Source organism: Canis aureus, chromosome 26, assembly GCF_053574225.1.
Source record: "Canis aureus isolate CA01 chromosome 26, VMU_Caureus_v.1.0, whole genome shotgun sequence".
NCBI classification, from domain to species: domain Eukaryota; kingdom Metazoa; phylum Chordata; class Mammalia; order Carnivora; family Canidae; genus Canis; species Canis aureus.
The window spans coordinates 8,742,641-8,758,453 of record NC_135636.1 but is presented as its reverse complement, the minus strand read 5'-3'; the positions used below and the strand labels follow the sequence as shown (position 1 = coordinate 8,758,453).

General features: G+C 42.1%; 1 protein-coding gene across 4 annotated transcripts; it reads left to right on the top strand.

The window, feature by feature from the left end:
* Nucleotides 1–214: 214 nt before the first annotated feature.
* Nucleotides 215–15,596, top strand: NAA20 (N-alpha-acetyltransferase 20, NatB catalytic subunit). Of its 4 annotated transcripts, XM_077871997.1 has the most exons (7): nt 223–372; nt 5,305–5,329; nt 5,668–5,757; nt 8,075–8,141; nt 8,982–9,117; nt 14,473–14,618; nt 15,075–15,596. In XM_077871997.1, the coding sequence occupies exons 1-7, from the start codon at nt 320–322 to the stop codon at nt 15,158–15,160; spliced, it is 603 nt and encodes a 200-aa protein (XP_077728123.1). In that variant the 5' UTR covers nt 223–319; the 3' UTR covers nt 15,161–15,596. The 4 variants fall into 4 exon arrangements, with proteins under 4 accessions (XP_077728125.1, XP_077728126.1, XP_077728123.1 ...); XM_077871999.1 differs by lacking the exon at nt 14,473–14,618 and having other exon boundaries at nt 215–372; XM_077871998.1 differs by lacking the exon at nt 5,668–5,757 and having other exon boundaries at nt 227–372; nt 8,051–8,141.
* Nucleotides 15,597–15,813: the final 217 nt, after the last annotated feature.

Sequence of the window (15,813 nt, the reverse complement as noted above, 5' to 3'; positions counted from 1 at the left end):
CAGACCAGCCCAGGGTCCCGAACCCCGCCTTTCTGCTGTGATTCCCAGGAGATCACACCAGGGGCTTCCTGCAGCCACCCCCGCGGAGCGTTGAGGCTCTGAAGGGTAAGCACACGCCCACCCGCGCCGCGCCTTTACAGGAAGGACCCTTCAGTTCCAGATACCGCCGTCAGAGGGCGCCATGCCTCTGCCCTGGTTGCCGAGCAACTCGTGTCCCGGAAGCAGTTCTCCGTCCCGCACCGCGGCGACCGCGCGCAGGACCATTTCCGGCGGGACGGGCGCGGGGTCGCAGGGAGCCGACTTGGGCGGCGGCGGCGCGATGACCACGCTCCGGGCCTTCACGTGCGATGACCTCTTCCGCTTCAACAACATGTGAGTGCGGCCCCCAGGGCCAGAGCTGGTGGCCGCGTCCGCCCCGGGGCCGGGGCCCGCCGAGCCGCCGCCGCCGGCCGTCCCCGGCACGTCCCCGACACGTCCCCGACACGTCCGAGGGGCGGCGGGGCCGGAGCCCGGCGGGGGGCGGGCCCTCCTAGCTGCAGCTTCCTTCCGCGGCGCGGCGTGCGCGTCGGGCGGGGGCAGCGCGGGGCGGCCGCGGCGGCGCGCCGGGGGGCGGGGCCGAGCCGGGGGCCGAGCCGGGGGCCGAGCCGGGGGCCGAGCCGGGGGCCGAGCCGGGGGGCCGAGCCGGGGGCAGAGCCGGGGGGCCGAGCCGGGGGACCGAGCCGGGGGCCGAGCCGGGGACCGAGCCGGGGGCGGAGCCGGGGGCCGAGCCGGGGGCCGAGCCGGGGACCGAACCGGGGACCGAGCCGGGGGCCGAGCCGGGGGACCGAGCCGGGGGACCGAGCCGGGGGCCGAGCCGGGGGCCGAGCCGGGGGGCCGAGCCGGGGGACCGAGCCGGGGGCCCGAGCCGGGGGCAGAGCCGGGGGGCCGAGCCGGGGGACCGAGCCGGGGGCCGAGCCGGGGACCGAGCCTGGAGCCGAGCCGGGGGGCAGAGCCGGGGGCGGGGCCGGCCCGAGCCCGGCCTGGCTCTGTCGCCTGCGGCCCGGGTCCGGGCGGGTGACTGGGCCGCGCGGCTTCTGGGCGTCGGCGGCCGCCGCGAGGTCAGCATCCGAGCGTTCGCTGAGCGCCAGCTGCGGATGGCTGGTTCACACGGCCGCAAAGCCCGGGACGCGGCCCCGCCCACCCCCTTCCTGCTGCTGCGCGGAGGGTTCTGCCTGGTTGCTGAGGCCGCGCGTCGGGCCGCGGGTGGAGGCGTGCGCTGCTGCAGGCCCGCCGCGTGCACTTCCCTTAAGTCCTGCCCTTAAGTGCGTGCGCACTTCCCAGTTAGGGCAGGACTTGCGATTTGCAGGTACCAGTTTTTTTTTTTTTTTTTTTTTAAAGAAAACATTTTATTTTATTTTATTTTATTTTTTTTTTAATTTTTATTTATTTATGATAGTTACAGAGAGAGAGAGAGAGAGGCAGAGACACAGGCAGAGGGAGAAGCAGGCTCCATGCACCGGGAGCCCGATGTGGGATTCGATCCCGGGTCTCCAGGATCGCGCCCTGGGCCAAAGGCAGGCGCCAAACCGCTGCGCCACCCAGGGATCCCAAGAAAACATTTTATTAAGGAAGTTTCTGAACATTTAAAAAAGTTGACAGAATTTTACCCATAACACCTGTATAGACACACCGCCCGGATCCCACAGTTAACATTTTGTTATGCTGACTTCATCACATATCGGTCCGTCCATCCATCAAATATCCATCCATCCATCTGTCGGTCCGTCCACCCACCAGTCCAAGATCCACTTTAAAGACGGCGGGGCAGTGTGTGAAAGCTGAGGATCAAGTGGTTAGGACTCAAGTTAGGAGGACGGGAAGAACTTGAGAGGAGATGGCTCTCATCCCCTTTCAGACGGGATAAGCTTTGAAGGATGGATAAAATGTTGACAGTGATGAAGTTCTGGAGAAGGAAGCAGGGGTGAAAGTGAAAGGTTGCATTGTGGGCGGACAAATGCGATGGGAGCCGTGGGTTTCTCTCACTGAGCCATCCGGGGAACTGGTGGGGCTGGACTTTTACTCTGTTGTTGGAGGATTCAGACTTGCCTAGTGGGAAGAATTTTCTAAATTTTCTAATGGGCCTCTTTCAGTCAAAGCAGTGTAACTTGTGGTGCCCCACCCCCCTTGGGTACTGGCACATTTAATCCTCACAGGCTAAGTAGGTGCTCTCATTATCCTCATTTTTTGTATGAGTAAACTAAGGTAATGAGAGCTCAAGAGAATTGCCCCAGGCGTCTGAGCTCCATGCTGGGAGTGAATGAAGCATGGAAGCTAATCCAAGGAGATTGGCCCTACAAAAGTGTTGGTTCTTTAAGACTGGTCCCTGACCACCTGGGGACACTTTGGAAATGCATATTCTCAGCTGTTTAAGGACCAGGGCTCTGGAGCTCGAGCTCCTCACAGTTATGTGAATGTGAGAAGATTACAGGAGTTTTACCAGACAGGTAAGCCATTTAGGATGTCTTGGTAGCAGCCCAGAGATGATGACTTGACAAAGGTTTGGGTTTGAGAGGTGCAGGCCTGGGGAGGGACAGTGTGCCTTGGAGCTTTAAGAGTAGACAGGGCAAAACCTTAGTTTAGTTTAGTTTTGTTTTTTTTTAGAGAGCAAGCTCACACCATCCGTGGTGAGCTACCCAGGCACCTGCAAAACGTTGTTTTAGCTGAAGATCTAGGAAGGCTCAACACTTATATGAAAATGAACAGTGTAGAAGAAAATAAGCAGGAATATAATAAAACCTTAGATTTCAAAGAATTGTCTAACTTCTTAAGGCCTCTTCAGAATATGCCATTGGGAACTCTTCTTCCTTCCCATTTCCTCCCACTCCTCTTTGATTAGGGTACTTTCATAGAGAATTCTAGGAATCACTGGATAAGAAGTGATTGCAGTAGGAAGTGAAGATGCAATAGATCCAAATAATTATGTATTTTACTTTTGGAAAAACATTTGCATGCCTACTGTGCTCAGTGCTGGAGACACAGCAGTGAACAAAACAAAAAATGTTTTCTTTATGGAATTTACATTTTAGAGTGGAAAAAAGATAAGGAAGTACAACATATAGAACTTAGTGTTCAGTACAAAGAAAAACATGAAAACAGGGAAGGGAGGGATGCCTGGGTGGCTCAGTGGTAGAGCCTCTGCCTTCAGCTCAGGGCATGATCCCGGGGTCCTGGGATCAAGTCCTGCATCAGGCTCCCTGCAGGGAGCCTGCTGCTCCCTCTGCCTGTGTCTCTGCCTCTCATGAATAAATATATAAAATCTTAAAAAAAAAAAAAAAAAAAACCCCACAGGAAAAGGAAATAGGAATAGGGATTCAGCTTTAGGTAGGATGTTTAGGAAGAAAGACCGAGGGCAGGGAGGGGGTGAGTCCTGTGGATATTGGGAGAACTTGCAGGCAGAGAGGGTAGTAAGGGCACCAGGTACCTCTTCGTGAGGGGAGGCGGCAGCGAGTGTGGGTGGAGTAGTGAGAGGGTGGGAGTGTTGAGGAGATGAGGCAGAGTCAGTGGCTAGATCTTGGAGAGGCCCTCCTAGGAGTTGGGCTTCTCTGCTAGGTGCATTGAGACACCCAGGTGGAGAAGTCAGGTAGGTATCTGGGCTGAAGATCGCAATTGGGGGGGGGGGGCACACTATACAGATGGTATTAATAAAACCAGGAGGTAGAGGTGATGTCAGTGGTGTAGTGAGTGTGGATAGGAAAAAAGAAGTTCCGGGGTGCTGCCCCAGGGCATCCGGTGTTGAAGGAGACCTAATGGCCCACTCTGGTGGGAGGAAAAGCTGATGGTAGGTCTTGGAAGCTGAGTGGGGAGAGCATTTCAGGTGGAGGGAGTGGGGAGCCGTGTCAGGAGCGGCTTGCTGATGGCTAAGTGTGTCTGCGCATCTACCCCCAGAGGAAAGAGAATTGCGCGAGCAGGGGGCCTGGGCACGTGTGCACACAAGCAGGCGGTGGAGCAGGAGGCACCAGAAGAAGCAGAGAGCCTGACGCGGGTCTCGATCCCAGGACCCTGGGATTGTGACCTGACCTGAAGGCAGACACTTAACAGACTGAGCCACCCAGGTGCCCCAAAGCAATGCTTTTCTTGGTGTTAAATTGTGTTCTTGAAAGTAGAGTGACTTTTTGTTTTTGTTTTTTTTTTTAAGTTATTCATATTAACATGCAATTGATTTATTATTTTATTTCTTTTAAAAAAATTTTTTTAAATTTATTTATGATAGTCACACACACAGAGAGAGAGAGAGAGAGAGAGAGAGGCAGAGACATAGGCAGAGGGAAAAGCAGGCTCCATGCAGGGAGCCCGACATGGGATTTGATCCCGGGTCTCCAGGATCATGCCCTGGGCCGAAGGCAGGTGCCAAACCGCTGCGCCACCCAGGGATCCCTTCATTTATTATTTTAAAATGTATATTTAAAATTAAATATCAGTAGATATGACACACATAAACAAGTTTTTTGGGGTCCTCAATAATTTTTGAATGTAAAGGGGTTCTGGAACCAAAAAGTTGGAGAACTACTGGCCTAGAGAAGTGCCTTGGTAAGGATCCCAGAGAAGAATTTGCATATATAAGAGGAAGATTTGCAGGGTGGCTGGTTTTGATCCTGGCAAAATAGTGGTTCCATTAATTGAATAGGAAAGTAAGGGGCAGAGCTCTCTGCAGACGGCTAGAGAGGTTCATTTTAAGAATTGCTGATTCAGGAGTGTTGTGATCAGATATGCTGGTGAGACAGGTGCTGAGCAGCCCCAGAGCCAGGTCAAAGAGTTTTCCTCCAGAAGTTAAGGGATGGAGTGGTGGGGAAGAGGAGGTGAGAATGTAGAAGTGTATGGAGCAGACGTACTCAAATGGTGAGGGCCCACACTGAGCAGGTGAAGGCCCAGAGATGGGTGGGAAGAGCTGCTGTCAGACACTGCAGGGAGCTAGTTTTACTTTCTGTGATTTAGATGCCTGGTTGGGCCCCAGTTCCATTAATGATTTCTAAATGATGCCATCTAGAAAATGGAAGGTTTTGATGCAGACACACTAACCACTTAACTATAAAGTAATTTGTAAGGAAGAAAGAGTTAAATGAAAGTGTATAGTATCTTTTTAGTGGCTGTGATGGCCCGGTTTAGCCATTTGGTAGCTGACACCATCTTCCTTAGCCCTAAAGTTGGTTTTAAAGTTGTGGATGTAGCATGTTTTGTTTTCTTTGTGCATATTTTTGGTTTTAGTGGCTTATTTAAACTGGTTTTGTCAACACTGCTTACTATTGACATTTCTTTTCTTTCTTTTAGTAACTTGGATCCACTTACAGAAACTGTATCCTTTAAAAAAAAAAGTTAAAGGCTAAGAGTAAGGAACATGGAAAAACTAAGGAAAAAATAGACTTAAAACTTACAGGCCAAGAAACATAAGCAACATTGAAAGCAATGTAAAAAAACAAACTAGGGATAAGAGCTGTCTTACATCTGCCTGACCAGGTGGTAACAGAATGACGTCATAAATGTACCTTGCAATAGGTAGTAAGTATGGCTCCGTGTAACAGAATGCAGCAACATCAGCTGACTGGAGCCCAGGGGGTGATGGGCAGTCTGTGGTAGTTTCATGTAGTCGTCGGCGACCTGGCTGTGCACTTTAACCACTTCATCACTCCCAAGGTGGCCTTGGCTGCTTTCCTGTCCCAGATAGCTGCCAGAGCAAAGAGCATCAAGTCCATGTTCCTGGCAGGAGGATCAACAGAGGGGAAGGTAAGAATGACCTTCCCCTTCAGGGGTACCTTTAGGAAGTACCACACAGGCCCTCTGTATCCCAATGACCAACATCTGCTTCATGCCACACTCACCTAGCTATAAGTTTGAGAATGAGCCCAGCTTTAAATTAGGGCTTGTTACTTAAAGTTAAGAAAGGATTTGGAGATAATAATTAGCCATATCTGTCATGTTCCCCAATGAAAAATGGACAAAGATATGTGAAGTTGGACGCTCTGGGTTCTGTTGCACTAATAGACAACTCCACATTCTCAGTGGCTTAAAACAAAGTTGGCTTTCTAGCTTATACTCCATGTCCGTTGCGAGGTAGGAGTGTAATATTAACTGATAATCTAACAAAAGAGGGCATATAAGAAGCTAATGAAATTAAGAGTTCAGTCTCACCAGTCAAAAGACGTGGATTAAAACCAAAATGAGATGCCATGCTTTACCTTTCAGATTATTAAGGATTAAAAAAAATGATAAAACTCATGCTGATAAGGGTAAGAGAAGCATCCTCATAAATTGCTAGTGACAGTATAAATTGCTAGTCTTTCTAGAAGGCACTTTGGCAGTGTAATACATAGTAAGTAACCGCATTTCCTACAAACTGAAAGTAATAGTAGAGTCAGTTAGATGTGGGATCAGCAAACTAAAGTACATGGGCCAAATTTGGTCTGCTGCCTATTTTTATTCTTTTTTATTTTTATTTTTTTCCTATTTTTATTTTTGTAAATAGTTTTGTATTTTGTAAATAGGCACAGCCATGCTGAATAATTTACATATTGTCTGTAGCTTTGTCCGTGGCTTTCATAGTTAGAGTAGTTGAAGCAGAGAGCATAAGATCCATCTAGCCTTGAATATTTATTATCTGTCTCTTGATAGGATATGTTTGTTAACCCCCAAGTTAATCATTATAAAAATATTTATTGTAGAATTATCAAAAATTTGGAATAGCATTCATACACAACAATAAGGACATGTTAAATTATACTGTATTCGTGAGGAATTTTAAAAGATTTTTGAGAAACTGAAAATAACCCATATTCACGCAATGGAGTATACTGTACGGTATTAAAAATAAACTTTAGGTGGAGGTAACAACAGGGCTATGTATCAGAAACAAAGCTGAGTGAAAAAGCAAAACACTGAAGTATTCCCTTTGTATTTCAAAAATGACCTTTTAAAGAGCCCTCCATGTTTAAAGAAAAGATTTCTTAATGAGAGAAAAATTTGCACTGGATAGTAAGGTAAAGAATTAGGATGCAAATCAACTTACATGGTGTGTATCTAGTTACACTTATAATTCACAGGAAAAGTCCCATAATCCAAGTGGGGCCATGTTTGAAAGTAACCTGCCAGGTCTTCGTGGTTACTGAGCCAGAGGAGAGGTGGTTATGGTGTGTGCAGTGGCTGAATGACAAGAAGACTGGCTGGCCTGCCATGTTAAGGGTTATGTTGGAAGAGTGCTCAAAATAGTGGCTGTCTTTCAGATGAGAGTGTGAAGAATTTACTAGTGAACAGATTTTCCAGGAGCTTTAAAAAAAAATTGTGATTGGTGGTGGCCCCTCATGGACTTGCATCAGCCGGCTTACAGAAGGAATAGAGGAATGAGCACATGGCAGTAAGGACACTGGGGTTGAGGAGTTACTAACGGGCAGATTATTCAGGCTGTCACTCTTTAAGTCACCTTTTATTTGTAGTACCAGATATGGAGAATTTGAATCAGCACGGGGGAGACACTCAGTAATTGTTGATTCTGGAAGTAATTAACTTCTAAAGTTATTTTCACAGTCACATGGCTGAAGCTAAAGTAGGATAGTCATTAATTTCCTAGTGCAATTACAGGTCAATGTACAAATGTACTGAGCATCTACTTTGTGCCAAGGGATAGAAGCACAGGGATAAGCACCAGGGATAGAATGAACAGTACATGACATTCATATCCAAAAGGGAGAGCGCCAGTAAACAAGTGATAAGTGTTGTGCAGAGATTTAGATACAGTGTGATCAGTATGGATAGAGATGATAGAACTTCAGAGTCCTGGTTCTCTGCTCTGTTAGATGGTGTTGTCTGCACTTATATTTTTGAAGTTACATATTCAGGCAATTTTGTTATAAATTATTAGTGCTAACCTAAATATTTAATGTACTGACTAAATATAGAAATCACACACATGAAGAGCTGGGGATAAAGTAACAATATACTTTTTAAAGAAAACTTTCTTCACAATACTCCTTTTATGAAGAACTCTACTATCCATTACTTTCCATACTCCTTAACAAGACTCTAGTATGGGATTCCTTTTTACTTACAGTACCTCGCCCACTGGCCAGAGTACTTCATTGTTGCGGAGGCACCTGGTGGAGAGTTAATGGGTTATAGTAAGTATAATACCACTAGAATTTTTTTGGGTAGGCAGTTGAGATTTTAACATAGGTTTCAACCAATTAAGTTGATTGCAGAAGTGGAAATACAATCATGATGCCTATAATTTTATTTCCTTTAACCATTAAATGGTTGCTGATGCTATGTTTTAGGCATTGTGCTCTAGGGCCCCAGGGGATACAGCAGTGAAGTAGACAGATACGGTCTTTGGATTCTTGGATCTTTCATTCTGTGTTTATGTTACATTTTCTACATGGTTTATTTGGTACATAATGCAGGGATTGTAGCATCTTCACTGATTAGTAGCATTACTTAATGAAAATTTGAGCTGTGGATTATCTCAGTTTTGTGTATACATACCGACATAAAATGCAGATATTTAAAAAATACATAATCTGGTTCTGTGTTAAAAATCAGTTGTGTTTTTAGTGTATCATTCTTTTTTTTTTAATTTTTTTTTTAATTTTTATTTATTTATGATAGTCACCGAGAGAGAAAGAGAGAGAGGCAGAGACACAGGCAGAGGGAGAAGCAGGCTCCATGCACCGGGAGCCCGATGTGGGATTCGATCCTGGGTCTCCAGGATCGCGCCCTGGGCCAAAGGCAGGCGCCAAACCGCTGCGCCACCCAGGGATCCCCTCATTCTTTTTTTTAAAAGAAACCTTTCTCTAAGTGAGATTCAAATAAGAGCACTAATAACTGCTAAGTAGATGACTCTGTTACTTAAAAATTAAAATTTTGTCATTAGTTTCCTCTCTAATAAAAATGTAACCAATAGTCTGTATTCATGTATAAATCCATGTGTTTAATTACTGAGTGTAATCTTTTGTTGGCAGTTATGGGTAAAGCGGAAGGCTCAGTAGCTCGGGAAGAATGGCATGGGCACGTCACAGCTCTCTCTGTCGCCCCAGAATTTCGACGCCTTGGTTTGGCTGCTAAACTTATGGAGTTATTAGAAGAGATTTCAGAAAGGTGAGATACTGCTTTTCAAGTATGAACCCTAACTATTTGATATTTCTCATAGTGAAAATTTTAAGATTTTTTTTCCTATTCAGGCTGAATATTGTGCTTTATTGTTTACGGGATTTCATTTTCTACAGTATTCACATATTCACAGTAGTAGTATTGTCTCTATCTTGTCACTGAGGAATATTCAGGCAAAATGGGTGACCTGCCATGGGCTTATATGTTGGGTAAGAGGTGCAATAAAAAACTAGCCCTTAAGGTTTCCTTTAGTGTTCTTGACCCTGTGGCAGATGTTCCCAAATTTTCTGTTAACATCACTCCTGGCTTCTCAGTGATTTTTTTTTTTTTTTCATAGTGTCCCTAAGGCAAAAAAAAAAAAAAAAAAAAAAAAAAAAATCCCTCAGTTTAGATTTAAGCTGTTATGACCTGTTTAGTATTTGTGACCTAACAACCTAGTAGCTGTTTAGGAAAAAAATAAACACATTGAAAGAAAAAATATTTTTATTTCATTGTTAAATAACTGTGCTTACCTACTAATGAGATGTGTGTGCCTTTTTGGGCATTACATGACCCCTCAACCTTGGAAACAGATTGGACACAACCACCTGCATTCTTGTTTCATATTAACTTTCTTGTGGTATTGAGTTTTAATCATGGGACCTGCCAAAACTTGGCTTCATAAAAGATACTCTGTCATCAAAAGGAATGTAACACCATGTAATGCTGCATTTGTGAATTATATCAAACTGGTATTTTGCCAGTGTCTGACATGTAAGGTTTGTGTTTTCCCCAAACGTTTGAAATATCCTATAGCACCTCTAAGAGTTTGGGCCACCTTGGAGCACTCTGGAGCACAGTTTGGGAAGTACCAGCATTAGGGCTTTAAAAAAAAAAAAGACCTGTTGTGTATGTCAAACACCCTCATTATTAACGTGAGATAAAAGTAATATAATTAAGGGATGCCTGGGTGGCTTAAGCGTCTGCTTTTGGCTTGGGGTGTGATCCTGGAGTCCCGGGATTGAATCCCACATCAGGCTCCCTGCATGGAGCCTGCTTCTCCCTCTGCCTGTGTCTCTGCCTCTCTCTCTGTGTCTCTCATGAATAAATAAATAAAATCTTAAAAAAAAAAATATATATATATATATAATTAAAAGACTCCTGCCAGCTCCCATTCTAAGAGATTAAGAGATGTGTGTAGAAGTTTAATCAGTTGTCAAGCTGCCACTTATTTTTTTTCTCTACTCTTAAATGCCTAGAAGTATATAGGAAAGGGAGTATTTGCTGAGAAGGGCTCTTGAGGCTTTCCACTTAATGGATTTAAAAAGGTAAGTTTTAAAGAAGTAACCATGGCCTGAAAATGCTCTGGGCCAAGTTGGGGGCAAGATGAACTTGAGCTTATTCAGGAAAGAGAGAAACTTGTATTAGCTGAAAAAGAAATCTCTTCTGGTCTTTGAAAAGTTTTAGTTTATTTGTTAATGGCATTATCTTGTTGAAAAAAGGTATTTGGCATTATTATATAGTGGACAGGGAGTTAAAAAATGGGTTCTAGTTAGCTATCACCCTAGACATACGATTTAATGTATTTATAGATTATCTTACAGTAGAAAACCTCTAAGCTGCCTTCCTTTTCAGTTTCTAAATCTTCCTTTGCTAAGATTTGTGTATGTGTACATATATATACCTATCTACATACATACATGTATTTTTAACCATGTATACATTTAAAAACCAAGAGAGAAAAAGGAAATTAAAGTGGTAAAACAAGCCTGAAATGAGATGTTAGCTATGAATCCAAATACAATCAGTAAATACAACACTAAATGAAAATGAACTAATTACTCCAGTTAAAAGACAAAGACTTGAAGACATTCTGCTAAGTGAAGCCATTCACAGAAAGACAAATAATGTGTGATTCCAGTTATACAAGATAGCTAAAACAGATAAATGTAAGAGTGGAATGGTGGTAGCCAGAAACTGGGGAGAGGGGGAAATAAGTTACTAACCAGCAGGTATAAAGTTTCAGTTAAACAGAATAAATAAGCCTATTTATTCTTAAATCAGTCTGTTGTACAACACTTATTTGTAGTAAACAATAGTGTACACATTTAAAATTTATTAAGAGGGAAAACTTCATGTTAAAGTGTTCTACAACAGTAAAATAAAGACAAAGACTGTCAGAACTGTATTCCATTTGCATGAAGTATATGTGAAGATTAAAGACAAAGATTGAAATAAATTCTTAAAATTATCATGCAAATTATAACCAAAAGACCGTTGATACGCTTAACATAGTCGTATTATAGTTCAGTAATTATCAGAGTAAAAAAGGGTCATTGCTTATAGGTAAGAAGATACAGTGCCATTAGAAGGTGTAATAATTACAAATATTATGTACACAGTGACATAAATTCAAAGTAAAAATGCGAAAATTGATAATACGAGAAAAAGCAAATTGTTATTAATGGGAGAGTTGAACATACTTCTTTCTAATTGATAGAACAATTAGACAAACTGATTAAAGGCAAAGAATAAGGGTGAGTACTTTTTCTGGGGCAGATAAATATTTAGGCTTTAGAGACCAGCTCATGTCTCTAGTGTGTGTTTGTATATGTGTATGTGTGTATATGAAACACCCCTTCAACATTTTAAAAACTGTTCTTAGCTTGAGAGCAGTATAAAAATAGATTTGCAAGCAGACCCATTTCCTTAACAGATTACAATTAGTTGGCAAAAATCTTTCTAGAAAGCTATGGATTCTCTAGCAATTTTACCAACTATTCTAAGTAGTAATGACTATAAGTTCACTTTTACACACAAAAAATTCTTCAACATTTTTTAAGGCTAGAATAACATATAAGAAAACTCAAGCAATATGAGAATGAAAATCTGAAGAAGATCTATCAGTCTACAGATGCAAAAGTCTTAGCATCTAAAATCTTAGCAAAATGGATTAGTGTATCACGGGAAGAAAAGTTTTAACATAAGAAAAATCTTTTAAGTGTATTCCACCATATTAACAGATTAAAGGAGAACATGTTATCTCAGTATGTATGCAAAATGCTTTGATAAAATCCTATTGGTTAAAAACTTTTAGCAATGTAGGAAATAAAAGGGGAGAACTTCCTTAATCTAAAAAAAAAAAAAAACCTATCTACCCAAAACCTGTAGTAAATATTAGCAGTGATGCACTGAATGCTTTCTCTTTGAAGAAAGGGATGAGATAAGGATGCCTACATTCAGCCCCTCTTTGGTAATTTACTGGAAATCCTAGACACTACAGCAAGAAAAATCAAAGATATGAGAACTGAGAAGAAACAAAGCTCTTATTTTATACACATAAGATTGTACAAACAAAACCACAAGAAGCTACAAATAAATGTTTAAAAGCTAAACAGTTGTTGGATAGTCAGTATAAATTAAATTTCATTTCTATACAAACAGTAAAATTTAGGAAAAGATGCCAGTTTACAAAGGCATCAAAATACATTAAGCCCTTTGAGAAATATCTGACTTCTCTGTGTAAGACTTCTCTAAAGTCTTTCCTGAGATACAGAAAAGATGACCTATCTTAGCAGACAGAGAATTACCTAAGTGGCATGGACAGCTAAACTGGTATTTGATCCACGGAGCCAGTGTAATTGTAATCAAAATCTCAAGTCTTTTTTGTGAGACTTGTTAAATTGATTCTGAAACTTACAGAAGGGAAAAAGAAAAAAGAAACTTACAGGGGAATGGAAGGAAGTAAGATTGAACAACAACAAAGTGGGCGGGTTTGCCCCTCCAGATATCAAGCTGTAATGAGTAAGCTCTGTATCAGTGCTGGAGTATTTGCCTAGACCAGTGGAAGAGAACTGGGGAACAGATGCAAGGATACGTGGATTTTTACATACCTCAGAGGAGGCAACTGCAGAGAGGCAGTGAAGGGATGGATATGCTTTTCAGTAAAGATGGTGGCACAACTGGATAGCCACATGGGAAAAAATGACCCAGACTATTACCTTGTACACAAATCCGTTCCAGATTAAAAACCTAGATATGAAAAGCAAAACTCAAAAGCTCTTTTAAGGTAAAATAGAGTATATCCAGGACCTCAGGGTAGAAAAGAACTTAAGCTACTAAGTCTGTAAGGGAGAGGCTCGTATGCATATTCATTGAAGTAACACTGTTCATCAAATGGTATTAAGTCAGCCCACAAATTGAGAATAGATTTACAACAGTCCTTTACACAATGTCAACGATCCAGAATACACAGAGAACCACAGATGGGGAGAGGAAAAAAAAAAAAGTGTGAAAGACTGACTAATAAGGACTGAAAAAGAAAAACCTAAATGGCCTACAAAAATATATTTAACCTCATTAATTGACATGAGAAATGTCAATTAAAATGACTCTGAGATACTTAACGAGATTTAAAAAAAATAGTCTGATGTACCAAGCCTTGGCACTCTGGGAATGGAGTCTTACCCTCCTCTGGGAGGGTAAGCTGACTGGAAAATGGGTATTGCCTAAAAAACCTGAAGTTACCCCTATGAACCAGTGATCACACTCCCAGCTGTAGACCTTAGATATTATACCATGAGACAATAAAAATATTCATAGCAGCATAGTTTATAACAGAAACCAGGAATGTTTATCTGTGGGACCATGGACAACTTGTATATCCATCCATACAATGGAGTGCTAAACAAAGGGAAGGTGAACAAGATCTAGCACTCCAGGCTGACTTGCATATTACTGAGAAAGGCAAATCACCACAGGACATACAAAGTATAACACTTACAGAAAGTTCATAAATAGGAAAAACTATACTAGCTGATGAACCTGCAACAAAAACCAAGGAGCCAATAGAGTCAGGACTTGGAGACCTCTGGATAAGGGGGATGGCTGTCAATGACCAGAGACCCGAGGGCTTCAGAGCTGCCAGTGTCAGGCAGCCAGTGTCCTGTAGTTACACTTGGGCCATGGCTACATGGGTGCTTGCTACTGTTCAAAAACCTTTAATTTGTACATGTGGGTGAAAATATTGTATCACTAGTTGTTAAAATGAGCATGTAATTTATTGTGATATAAAATATTCAGTAAATTTTTTAAGAGGTAGAATTATGGTTTTAAAGGTTTTAAAAAAGCTTATCTTTTAAGAAAGTACAGGTTTTAAACTGTTAGTATGCCAACAGAAAATCATCTCTTTGTACTGTCATATATCCTCAGTAATAAAAATTGGTATGAGGTAATCATCTGCAAAGTCCTGTTACTAGCATTCTTTGAATTGTAATCAAAGCCAACTAAAAACAAGTGTTTCTCACATTCTAACTTTCTTTCTTTCTTTCTTTCTTTTCTTTCTTCCTTCTTTTCTTTTTAAAGAAAGGGTGGATTTTTTGTTGATCTCTTTGTAAGAGTATCTAACCAAGTTGCAGTGAACATGTACAAGCGGTTGGGCTACAGCGTATACAGGACAGTCATAGAGTACTACTCAGCCAGCAATGGGGAGCCCGACGAAGATGCCTATGGTGAGCTCCCTTCTATGGCAGTATCCCCATAAAGAAGCCAAAACGTGTACATTCATTCTACATACTGAAGTAGTCCTTTTAATACATTTAAAAGAACCATATTTGTTGGACTTAATATTTTAAATTTGAGCTATAATATTTAAGTCTCCTTTAACTTGTCTTTATGAACCTATTACGGATTAACTTACATTAACCAATGGTTAATTACTATCAGTTGTTTATGTTATACGCATGTTAATTTTACTAAGATTTTGTCAAAAGAACATTGATAGGAAGAGCTGAGTACTTGTGACTGGGAGTCTCTCCTAAAAACATGTCTCTGAGGACCTGGTAAACGTGGGGGTGGGACAAACCTCTTATGGGAACTATATATATATAAATATATACACACATACACACTTTAATATAAGACATTTTGGTAGTTGGGTACTTATATTAAATTTTGCTTCCTAACAGATATGAGGAAAGCACTTTCCAGAGACACTGAGAAGAAATCCATCATACCTTTACCTCATCCTGTGAGGCCTGAAGACATTGAATAACCATGAGCAGTGGTTCTTAGGCTGATGCTCCAGATATTTTATGGACAGTATTATTTTCATTGGATGATCTTGGAGCTGTATTAGGAGAAAAGTAATTATTTAGGTCTTACAGACTTCAAGAAAATACAGGTTATAAACTTGAGTCTCATTGTTTCCAGTTAGCAATATCATACCTACTAAAGCCTTTCACTGTAATAAAATTCAATCAAAAAGGCAGCTAGGTCAGATGGAAACATTCCACTATTTTGGTTCATAATATTCACTATGTGCTAGGGAAAAAAAACTTGCTCCAGTCTCCTCCTAAATTCTGTGCCTGAGAACCACTGCTGCATATGTATTTTTTATTTTGTATCAAACTGTTAATTGAAGCTTTAAAAGCATATATGAAATGTATAAATCTAAGATGTATAATAAAATGCACTGTTGACTCTCTGAATGTGTTCTGGAAGCATGTTGGTCCTTTATAAAATTGGATCAGGATTGGGGCATCTGGGTGGCTCAGTGGTTGAGCATCTGCCTTTGGCTCAGGTCATGATCCTAGGGTCCTGGGGTCGAGTCCTGCATTGGGCTCCCTGTGCTTCTGCCTCTGCCTGTGTCTCTGCCTCTCTCATGAATAAAATCTTTGAAAATAAAATTATGTTTTACTATTCCTT